Source organism: Spermophilus citellus, assembly GCF_964194105.1.
Source record: "Spermophilus citellus genome assembly, chromosome: 12".
Lineage (NCBI taxonomy): Eukaryota > Metazoa > Chordata > Mammalia > Rodentia > Sciuridae > Spermophilus > Spermophilus citellus.
Window position 1 is genome coordinate 90,804,575 of NC_138198.1, and position 11,109 is coordinate 90,815,683.

At 37.9% G+C, this 11,109-nt stretch overlaps 1 protein-coding gene across 2 annotated transcripts; it reads left to right on the forward strand.

Annotated features, from left to right (window-relative positions):
* The first annotated feature begins 8,355 nt into the window (after nt 1-8,355).
* On the forward strand, nt 8,356-10,066 carry LOC308631444 (eIF5-mimic protein 2-like). Of its 2 annotated transcripts, XM_081262666.1 has the most exons (2): nt 8,464-8,687; nt 8,777-10,066. In XM_081262666.1, exons 1-2 carry the CDS (start codon nt 8,604-8,606, stop codon nt 9,695-9,697), a joined length of 1,005 nt encoding a protein of 334 aa, XP_081118792.1. In that variant the 5' UTR covers nt 8,464-8,603; the 3' UTR covers nt 9,698-10,066. The 2 variants fall into 2 exon arrangements, with proteins under 2 accessions (XP_081118791.1, XP_081118792.1); XM_081262665.1 differs by having other exon boundaries at nt 8,356-10,066.
* The last annotated feature ends 1,043 nt before the right edge of the window (nt 10,067-11,109 follow it).

Genomic DNA, 11,109 nt, shown 5'->3' on the forward strand with positions numbered 1-11,109 from the left:
ATTGACTAAAATTCAGAACTTAATTTCTTCAATTCAGGTCAGCTTTTCTCTTTCTTTTAAAATATGTGTCCTTCTATGTTATATCATTCCATCCCCCCAAAAACTGAAAAATACTGTAAAATGGTCTAGGGGTGTAGCTCAGTGGCAGAGTGTGTGCTTGGCATGTACAAAACACTGGGTTCAATCCTCACCACACATTTAAAAACAACAGAAAAACCACCACCACCACCACCAAAAAAAAAAAAAAAAAAGCCAATAAACAACTACAAAATATGAGTGTTTTGATATTCCTGTCCTAAATAAGGTACTGAAGGTAAAGCTACTTTACTTGGCAAGAGTTAAAAATCCTCAATAATATAATCCAGTCTCAAATGGGGAAATTTACACTAAATATAGAACATTTTGAATGCATGCAAAGCCAAAATGGTAAGTAAGAAAAAGGAAATAACAAGCTGTGAAACAGGTGTCAGCTTCTCCAAATAGAAAAGTTTCTGTGAATATTTGGAACCCCAGAATTGCTTTCTCGGTCATTTAAGGACACAGATTACAGAATGATTTTCTTTATCTGCAAAGAATTTCTGGTTATCATCATTTGTGGTTGTGGTACCAACAAATAAATGCCCAGTGCAGACTTTCAGTTTATGATATTACACTACAGGGCATAAATGTGGTTCCGAAAGCTACTCATAGTCCTTGGTCCTTGGCTAGCAATCTAACAATTTCCTGATGAAACACTTCCTTCTTCCTTGAAGATTATACTTTTATGGTAGTTTTCCAGGAGTACATTCTAAAAGTGTTCTTGCTACTCTGTTTCTATTTGAAACAGGCTTTCACTACATTGCCCAGGTTGATCTTGAATTCCTGGATTCAACGGATTCTTCTGCCTTAGTTTCCCAAGTGCTGCTAGGTCTAAAGGAATAGTGCACACCACCAAACCCCACTATTTGCTACGCCTAACATTCATTAGTCAAGACAGCTGCTTCGTTTTCTCTTTCTTCTCTTTTTTTTTCTCCCTCCCTCTCTCTCTCAGTACTGGGGATTGAACTCACAGGCATTCTACCACTGATCTCCATCCCAAATCCTTTCTATTTTTTGTTTTGATAGAAGTCTGAGTTGCCCAAGTGGCCTTGATCTGTCTCAGCCTCTGGAGTCGCAGGTTTTACAGGAATGCAACACTGATACCACACTGGGCTCAGGACAGCTTCTTGAATGTTCAAGGGGTTGTTCTTAAGGGACACCATAGCTGCGGCCTTGGGCCTTCCATAGGGAAGCAGTTCTCCACAGTCTCTTGCAATTCTGCAGGCCATGCAAGCAGGAAGCTTACTCATCTTTTTGTTTCAGACTATCTTTTCCTGGATTGGATGTTCATATAGTGAGTAAACAGCCTTGTAAAATAAGATATCTGTCTTCTAGAACTAAGAGCTGGTTGCTTCCTATCCAGAATAACAAAACTCACATCTCCCTCTGCAGTGAAATTTAGGCAGATTTGCTTGTGGTCCATTATAGAAACTATTTTATAAATATATTATAAACTACAGTTGGACTCTATGTTGCCCCACAATCAACCCATAAGACTATTGAGACAAATGAATGGATAAAAATTAGACTTTAAACTTTTGTTTAAATTTGAAAATTTCATCATTCTGAATGATTTCATTTTATTATTAAAAACAGACTGGTTTGGGGTTTTGTCAACATCAGCAAGACTTTACTTAGTTCTTGTTTATTGCTAAAGCTGACTGTGCTTTAGGCCTTATGAAAGGGGCTGGGTTGGTCCATCATGGGAAAAGCATCATGGGAAAAACTGCAGCAGAAAACTTACCTGCCCAATGGCTAGAGGTGGCCTTGAAGGCCAGAGCAGCAGCTGTCCGGACAAGACAGCCAGGGTGGGCTTATGGTGGGGTATTCTTGGACGTGGTGAGGGGAACCCCATCAAAGATTTTAAAAAGCTGACTCTTACAAATAAACCAACAACAACATCAACAAAAAAAAAAAAAAAAAAAAAAAAGCTGACTCTGGGAGATGGAGAATTCAGAGGTTAACTGTCTACAATAACAGCACTCTCCCCTCAACCAAATTAACTGCTGTATTAAAAATTGAAGTGGATATATATATATATATATGAAAAAATATTCAACATCTCTGACAATCAGGGAAATACAAATCAAAACTACACTGAGATTCCATCTCACTCCAGTTAGAATGACAATCATCAAGAATACAAGTAATAATAAATGCTGGCTATAATGTTGGGGAAAAGGTATAACATACATTGTCAGTGGGACTGCAAATTAGTATAACCATTTTGGAAAGCAGTGTGGAGATTTCTCAATCACCAAATGATCCAGCTATCTTACTCCTTGGTATTTATCCTCGGTATTATTCTAAAATGAGTGATACATGCATACCAATGTTTTAGCAGCACAATTCACAATAGCTAAGTTATGCAACCAGCCTAGATGACCATCAATGAATGAATGGATAAATTGTTGTACATATACACAGTGGGGTTCTACCCAGTTATGAAGAATAAAATTATGTTATTTGCTGTTAAATAGATGGAAGTAGAGAACATCATTCTAACTGAAATAAGCCAAACTCAGAAAGACAAGGGTGGGATGTTTTCTCTCATATGTGGAAGCACGAGCAAAGTGGGTGGACAGGGAGAGCAGGAGGGCATAGGCTGGGGATGGGAGGGGTGCAGGGTTGATCCCAGAAAAATAGAGGGAAGATCAGTGGAGTAGTGGAATATTGAGAGGGAGGAAAGAGGGAGAGGGAAAAGGAGAACATGCAGAATGAATTTGACAAGATTACACTATGTACAGATATGATACCAAAGTGAATTCCACCTTTATGTATATCTATAAAGCACCAATTAAACAATGAATAAATAGAAGGAAGACAAGTAGAGGAAGAAGAATTGGGGTGGAGGTAGGTGTGAATAAAGGGAAAAGAAAAAGGAAACACTGGAGAATGAAAGGAGCAAATTATATTTCATGCATGTAGGGCTTTGTCAGAATGAACCCTATTAGAAAACTGGAAATCCATATGCAACAAAATGAAACTGAATCCCTTTCTCTCGCCATGCACAAAAGTTAACTCAAAATGGATCAAAGAGCTTGATATCAAATCAGAGACTCTGTGCCTGATAGAAGAAAAAGTTGGCTCCGATCTACATATTGTGGGGTCGGGCTCCAAATTCCTTAATAGGACACCCATAGCACAAGAGTTAATAACAAGAATCAACAAATGGGACTTACTCAAACTAAAAAGTTTTTTTCTCAGCAAGAGAAACAATAAGAGAGGTAAATAGGGAGCCTACATCCTGGGAACAAATTTTTACTCCTCACACTTCAGATAGAGCCCTAATATCCAGAGTATACAAAGAACTCAAAAAATTAAACAATAAGATAACAAATAACCCAATCAACAAATGGGCCAAAGACCTGAATAGATACTTCTCAGAGGACGACATACAATCAATCAACAAGTACATGAAAAAATGCTCACCATCTCTAGCAGTCAGAGAAATGCAAATCAAAACCACCCTAAGATACCATCTCACTCCAGTAAGATTAGCAGCCATTATGAAGGCAAACAACAAGTGCTGGAGAGGATGTGTACATTGCTGGTGGGACTGCAAATTGGTGCGGCCAATTTGGAAAGCAGTATGGAGATTCCTGGGAAAGCTGGGAATGGAACCACCATTTGACCCAGCTATTGCCCTTCTCGGACTAGTCCCTGAAGACCTTAAAAGAGCACACTACAGGGATACTGCCACATCGATGTTCATAGCAGCACAATTCACAATAGCTAGACTGTGGAACCAACCCAGATGCCCTTCAATAGATGAATGGATAAAAAAAAGTGGCATTTATACACAATGGAGTATTACGTAGCACTAAAAAATGACAAAATCATGGAATTTGCAGGGAAATGGATGGCATTAGAGCAGATTATGCTAAGTGAAGCTAGCCAATCCCTAAAAAACAAATGCCAAATGTCTTCTTTGATATAATGAGAGCAACTAAGAGCAGAGCAGGGAGGAAGAGCAGGAGGAAAAGATCAACTTTAAACAGAGACATGAGGTGGGAGGGAAAGGGAGAGAAAAGGGAAATTGCATGGAAATGGAAGGAGACCCTCATTGATATACAAAATTACATATAAGAGGTTGTGAGGGGGAAGGGAAAAAAAACAAGGGAAAGAATTAAATTACAACAGATGGGGTAGAGAGAGAAGATGGGAGGGGAGGGGAGGGGGGATAGTAGAGGATAGGAAAGGTAGCAGAATACAACAGTTACTAATATGGCATTATGTAAAAAAGTGGATTTGTAATCGATGTGATTCTGCAATCTGTATTTGGGGTAAAAAATGGGAGTTCATAACCCACTTGAATCGAATGTATGAAATATTATATGTCAAGAATTTTGTAATGTTTTGAATAACCAATAAAAATTAAAAAATGAACCCTATTATTATGTATAACTATAATGCACTAATAAAAGCATTTAAAAAAGGAATGACAAACTTTTGAGGTGATGAAAATGTAGAAATGTTGATTAACCTAATTTGATCATTCCACATTGTATTCATATATTGGAATATCACATTATACCCAAATATATATATACAATAAAAATTTTAAGAGAGAAAAAAATGGGGTTAAACTGGGGATTTAACTCAGTGATACCACATTCACCTATGTGTAAGGCCTGGGTTCCAGCTCCAACACTGCAAAATGGGAGTGGGGGGCTGCTAAATAATAAAATATGGCACACCAAATCAGTCTGTCTCCATATATGTATCAGGTTGATCTATTCATTGAACAAATATTTTTGAACATAAAATCTTTGGCCAGAATGTCTTATCCTTGAATAAGACACCTGCCTTCAAGGATCTTAACACAGGGAAGAACATACACAACTGATAATGGCAACAGAGTTTCATTAGTCAGGTTATGTTCATCAAAAGTACTCTGTGGCTTTAATAAGATTAAAGTCTAATAAGATTAAAGTTTCTTTCTTTTACACAAGAGAACAGGTAGATAGCCCCAGGCTACTATGTAGACTTTATAATCATCAGGACTATGGGTTTCACTACCTTGTTGCTCCATTCTCAACACTACTACTTCTTTGTGCCTAGAGATGGCTCTCAGCCATCCCAGACTGTGCTTTCTGGCCAATAGCAAAAGTAAAAAAAAGAAAGCATACTCTTTCCCTTTTAAGACACTTTTCAGAAGTCACATGTTATACTTCCAATTATATGCCATAGGCTAGAATCTAGATACATGGCCACATATCAATAGAGTACTTTACTGTAACAAACCACGTGCCAACTAAATATATGGGGTTCTTCTACCAAGGTAAAGAAGCAAATGGGAATTGTAAGAGGGCCAGCAAGTCTCAGCCAGGCATGATGTTTCAGGCAACATCCTGGGCTAGAGAAGCTACTTCTGAGGATTTTGGGAGGCGTCAGGAAGAGGCAGAGCTGGAATCCTGAATGGCAACTAGGATTGGCTTGAGCTGTGTGTGTAGGAAAGGTACATTCCAGGGAGGGGGAGAGTTTATACAATGACCCAGAAGTAAGAGAAAGCATGATGCTTTGAAAAAGCTGACATTTTTAAAAGCCCAAGCACTGAACACCTGGTTGAGTTGTGATAAAAGATGAATCTAAACTAAATCCATCTGGCAAGAGTTTGGGACTCTACTTTAAGAAAAAGAGGGTTCAAACAAGGGAATTAACTTGATCAGATTTGCCCTTTGGAAGGATAATTTGAAAACTAGATTGGAGATGAAGTATCCTGAAAGTGTGTCCCCATTAAGTAATGTTCATAGTAAGCCTGATTGGTGATCACAGAAACCTGCACTCTTATAGTGGCAAAGGAAAAGAAGAAAAGTTGATGAATTCATGTGACAGGAGGTAGTATCAACTGGACATGGTAGTTAATTAGATTAGATGTAGAAAATGAGGGAGAGGAAGAAGTTAAGACCACTCTCAGTATCCTGGCTTTGGTGAAGGCTGAATGGTAGCACCAGGTACTGATAGAGAAGCCTGTAGGAGTAATAGGGCTTGGGGAGGAAAGGTAGCTCAGAACATTAAAAATACAAATGTCTATAGGACCTTTAAATGGTGATGCCTAGGGCTAAAGAAGAGAGGAGAGAGAGAGAGAGAGAGAGAGAGAGAGAGAGAGAGAGAGAGAGAGAGAGAGAGAGGAATCGATCAATCTTGGTTGGGTATCTGTGATTGATAATCTTGTTCAATATGGTGGATCTAAGCTTATGTATTAAAAATAATTATAACTGGCAAATGTGTGGTATGCATGTTATCCAATTCTAACTACCTCTATTGTAGATCTAAACTTACATTTTAAAATAATTATAATAGGTAAATGAATGTATAAAGCATCTACTTCCAAATTCCTATGTATATTACTTATATTACATTATTACATTGGCAATAATTATTTTGCAAATCAGAGTTTTAGTTGTCCATTTCAATTGACTTGATATATTCATGTGACATATGCAGCATAAAAATTTAGCTGCTAGGCAGTCTCAATTTTTCAAACATTAAACTTAAAAGAGTTTTAAATCTTCCCAAACTGCAATTCAGTTTAGACTAAGAGAGATTTCCTAGATGTTAATTAACCTCCTATGATTCTGTTTTTCATAATAAGAATAGCTTTCTAAAGAATAACATTAGGGTTAGCTTTCATTTATTACACATGATTATTTTAAAAATTCACTTTATCTTGTTACTCTGGAACCTTGTATTATATTGCCATTTCTTTGTTGTTTTTCAACTAGTCCTAAAGCTCCATTCTTTTGTTGTTGTTGTTTTGATTCTTAAATGTTTAATTATATATCCTAAAAATTCAGGAGAAAAAGCACTTTCCCTATGATTTTCTATGATCATTAACCCAAGAGTCCATGAAAGGATAGAAATAAAAAAGGAATAAAAGAATAGGAGCACATTAGAGCAGATAATGCTAAGTGAAGCTAGCCAATCCTTAAAAAACAAATGCCAAATGTCTTCTTTGATATAAAGAGAGCAACTAAGATCAGAACAGGGAAGAAGAGCATGAGGAAAAGATTAACATTAAACAGAGACGAGTAGGGTGGGAGAAAGGGAGAGAGAAGGGAAACTGTATAGAAATGGAAGGAGACCCTCATTGTTACACAAAATTACATATAAGAGTTTGTGAGGGGAAAGGGGGAAAAAAACAAGGGAGAGAATTAAACAACAGCAGATGGGGTAGAGAGGGAAGATGAGAGGGAAGGGGAGAGGGGATAGTAGGGGATAGGAAAGGTAGCAGAATACAACAGTCATTAATATGGTATTATGTAAAAATGTGGATGTGTAACCGATGTGATTCTGCAACTTGTATTTGGGGTATAAAATGGGAGTTCATAACCCACTTGAATCAAATGTATGGAAGATGATATGTCATGAGCTTTGTAATGTTTTGAACAACCAATTAAAAAAAAAAAAAAAGAATAGGAGCAGGCTTTTGGTGTACAACTGTATCCCAGCTACTTGGAAGGCTGAAGCAGGAGGATTACAAATGTAAGGCCAGCCTTGGCTACTATAGCAAAACCCTGTCTCAAGATAAAACAAAAAAGGCTGTGGATGTATCTTAGTGGTAGAGCTTTAGCCTAGCATGAGCAAGGCCCTGAGTTCAATCCTCAGTATCAAGGTAGTATAATTAAAAACTACAACAACTAGTCTTCCTTTTTTTCCCCCCATGTGGGAACCTCATGTTGTGCCCAAATAATCAGACCTATTCATGGGTCATTAAAGAAAACTGAGTTTAAAAAGGAAACTGAGAGCACCAAAGATGTTGAAGGGAGCTCAGTGACAAAGCACTTGCCTGGGCAAACATAAAGGCCCTGGGTTCAATGCCCAGCACTGCGTAAATGAATACATTTTAAAATGAAGTTTTGGAGAAAAATCAAAAAGCCACTTTCCTCCCTTTTCATTTCTATCATGAAAACCAAGATGAAAGTGTCCTTTATTGGAGTTTGAATCAGAAGAAAAACAGAGAAGGTAGGCTGGACAAGAAATTGTACTGACCAGCCATTTTTCTAAGGAAAAAAATCTCAGTGAGTTTGGGTAAAGGCAAATATTCAGCAGCAACCTCTACAGCTGTTAACCTTGGTTTAAAAACAGCAAAGGTTAAAATTACTCGAGGGTTCTTATATAAAACCCTTGGCCATGTTGTTTTCTTTTTCGAAGTATCCATTTCCATTCCATTTTTCTCTGATATTCTGCAGGGAAATTATATGAATGGTGTGGTCACAGAGCAGAGAGAATATAACAAAAGATACATTCATAAAAACTTCAAAAAAGAGTTCCGGTCGCAGAGGAGACACCGCTGCAGTTGCCGCTACATCGGGGATTTCTGGCTCTTTTCTCTTCGCCTTAAATTCGGGTGTCTTTTATGAATAATCAAAAGCAGCAAAAGCCAACGCTATCAGGCCAGCGTTTTAAAACCAGAAAAAGAGATGAAAAAGAGAGGTTTGACCCTACTCAGTTTCAAGACTGTATTATTCAAGGCTTAACTGAAACTGGTACTGATTTGGAAGCAGTAGCTAAGTTTCTTGATGCTTCTGGAGCAAAACTTGACTATTGCCGATATGCAGAAACACTCTTTGACATTCTGGTGGCTGGTGGAATGCTGGCCCCAGGTGGTACACTGGCAGATGACATGATGCGTACACATGTCTGCGTGTTTGCAGCACAAGAAGACCTAGAGACCATGCAAGCATTTGCTCAGGTTTTTAACAAGTTAATCAGGCGCTACAAATACCTGGAGAAAGGTTTTGAAGATGAAGTAAAAAAGCTGCTGCTGTTCTTAAAGGGTTTTTCAGAGTCGGAGAGGAACAAGCTGGCTATGTTGACTGGTGTTCTTCTGGCTAATGGAACACTTAATGCATCCATTCTTAATAGCCTTTATAATGAGAATTTGGTAAAAGAAGGAGTTTCAGCAGCTTTTGCTGTAAAACTCTTTAAATCATGGATAAATGAAAAAGACATCAATGCAGTAGCTGCAAGTCTTCGGAAAGTCAGCATGGATAACAGACTGATGGAACTTTTTCCTGCCAACAAGCAAAGCGTTGAACACTTCACAAAGTATTTTACTGAGGCAGGCTTGAAAGAGCTTTCAGAGTATGTTCAGAATCAACAGACCATAGGAGCTCGCAAGGAGCTCCAGAAAGAACTTCAAGAACAGATGTCCCATGGCGATCCATTTAAGGATATAATTTTATATGTCAAGGAAGAGATGAAAAGAAACAACATTCCAGAACCAGGTGTCATTGGGATAGTCTGGTCAAGTGTAATGAGCACTGTGGAGTGGAACAAAAAAGAGGAGCTTGTAGCAGAGCAAGCCATCAAGCACTTGAAGCAATACAGCCTTCTACTTGCTGCCTTTACTACTCAAGGTCAGTCTGAGCTGACTCTGTTACTGAAGATTCAGGAGTATTGTTATGACAACATTCATTTCATGAAAGCCTTCCAGAAAATAGTGGTGCTTTTTTATAAAGCTGAAGTTCTGAGTGAAGAGCCGATTCTGAAGTGGTATAAAGATGCACATGTTGCAAAGGGGAAAAGTGTCTTCCTTGAACAAATGAAAAAGTTTGTTGAATGGCTCAAAAATGCTGAAGAATCGGAGTCTGAAGCTGAAGAAGGTGACTGAATTTTGAAACTACATCCTCAGTAAAGCAGACAGGAGTTGTAGATAAAATGTCATGTCTCATGTGTCCTGGTTCTTACATCTTCCTACCTCCCTATATCAAGCATGATATAAGGGCTTTCATGGCAAATTTTATTTTAACTGTTTCTATGGTTACTGGAAATGTTGGGTTTAGTTTCTAAAACCATGTTTTAAGTAGCTACAGGAGCTATAGATTTGAATCTAATGTTGCATTAGTCTTTTCAGTTATCTTCTACCTCCTGTATTTTCTACTGTAATAATGTAATTTAAGGCCTTCCACAATGAACAGTTCACTTTATTCCCTGGGTTTTCTATATATAAACAGTTTTCAAGATATGATTTGGTTAAAAATAATTTGTTGATAAACCTTGTCTTCATTTGGAAAGCAGTATGGAGATTCCTGGGAAAGCTGGGAATGGATCCACCATTTGACCCAGCTATCGCACTTCTCGGACTATTCCCTGAGGACCTTAAAAAAGCGCTCTATAGGGATACGGCTGCATCAATGATTATAGCGGCACAATTAACAATAGCTAGACTGTGGAACCAATCTAGATGCCCCTCAATAGATGAATGGATAAAAAAAATGTGGCATCTATACACAATGAAGTATTATGCAGGACTAAGAAATGACAAAATCATAGAATTTGCAGGGAAATGGATGGCATTAGAGCAGATTATGCTAAGCGAAGCTAGCCAAGCCCTAAAAAACAAATGCCAAATGTCTGCTTTGTTATAAAGAGAACAACTAAGAACAGAACAGGAAGGAAGAACATGAGGAAAAAACTACAGTAAACAAAGACGAATGGGGGGAGAGAAACGGAGAGAGAAGGGAAAGCACATGGAAATAGTAGGAGACCTTCAATGATACATAGAATTATAAGAGGTTATGAGGGGCAAGGGGGAGGGAAAAAAAAGGGAGAGAATTGAACAACAGCAGGGGAGGTAGAGAGGGAAGATGGGAGGGGAGGGGAGGGGAGGGGGGATAGTAGGGGATAGGAAAGGTAGCAGAATACAACAGTCACTAATATGGCATTATGTAAAAATGTGAATATGTAACAGATGTGATTCTGCAATCTGTATTTGGGGTGAAAATGGGAGTTCAAAACACAATTTTGAGTCAAATGTATGAAAGATGATATATCATGAGCTATGTAATGCTTTAAATAATCAATTAAAAAAAATAATTTGTTATAAAAATTCTGTTTGCAAATTAAACTGTAAAAGTATCCAAAGTCTCAAAAGGCAATGGTTTGTGTGATAATTTGGTATGCCTAGAGCCCTATTCATTAATGAAAGTCTCTTACACAGTAATTGAACTCATTAACATGATCCTGAGTATTTGGACCATTGCTTGCATGTTAACATTTACTTGTATTTTTAATCCCAGATGT

What these genes read in the sequence shown, in the direction of transcription:
- LOC308631444 (XM_081262665.1), top strand. Translation starts at nt 8,441, where the DNA reads ATGAATAATCAAAAGCAGCAAAAGCCAACGCTATCAGGCCAGCGTTTT.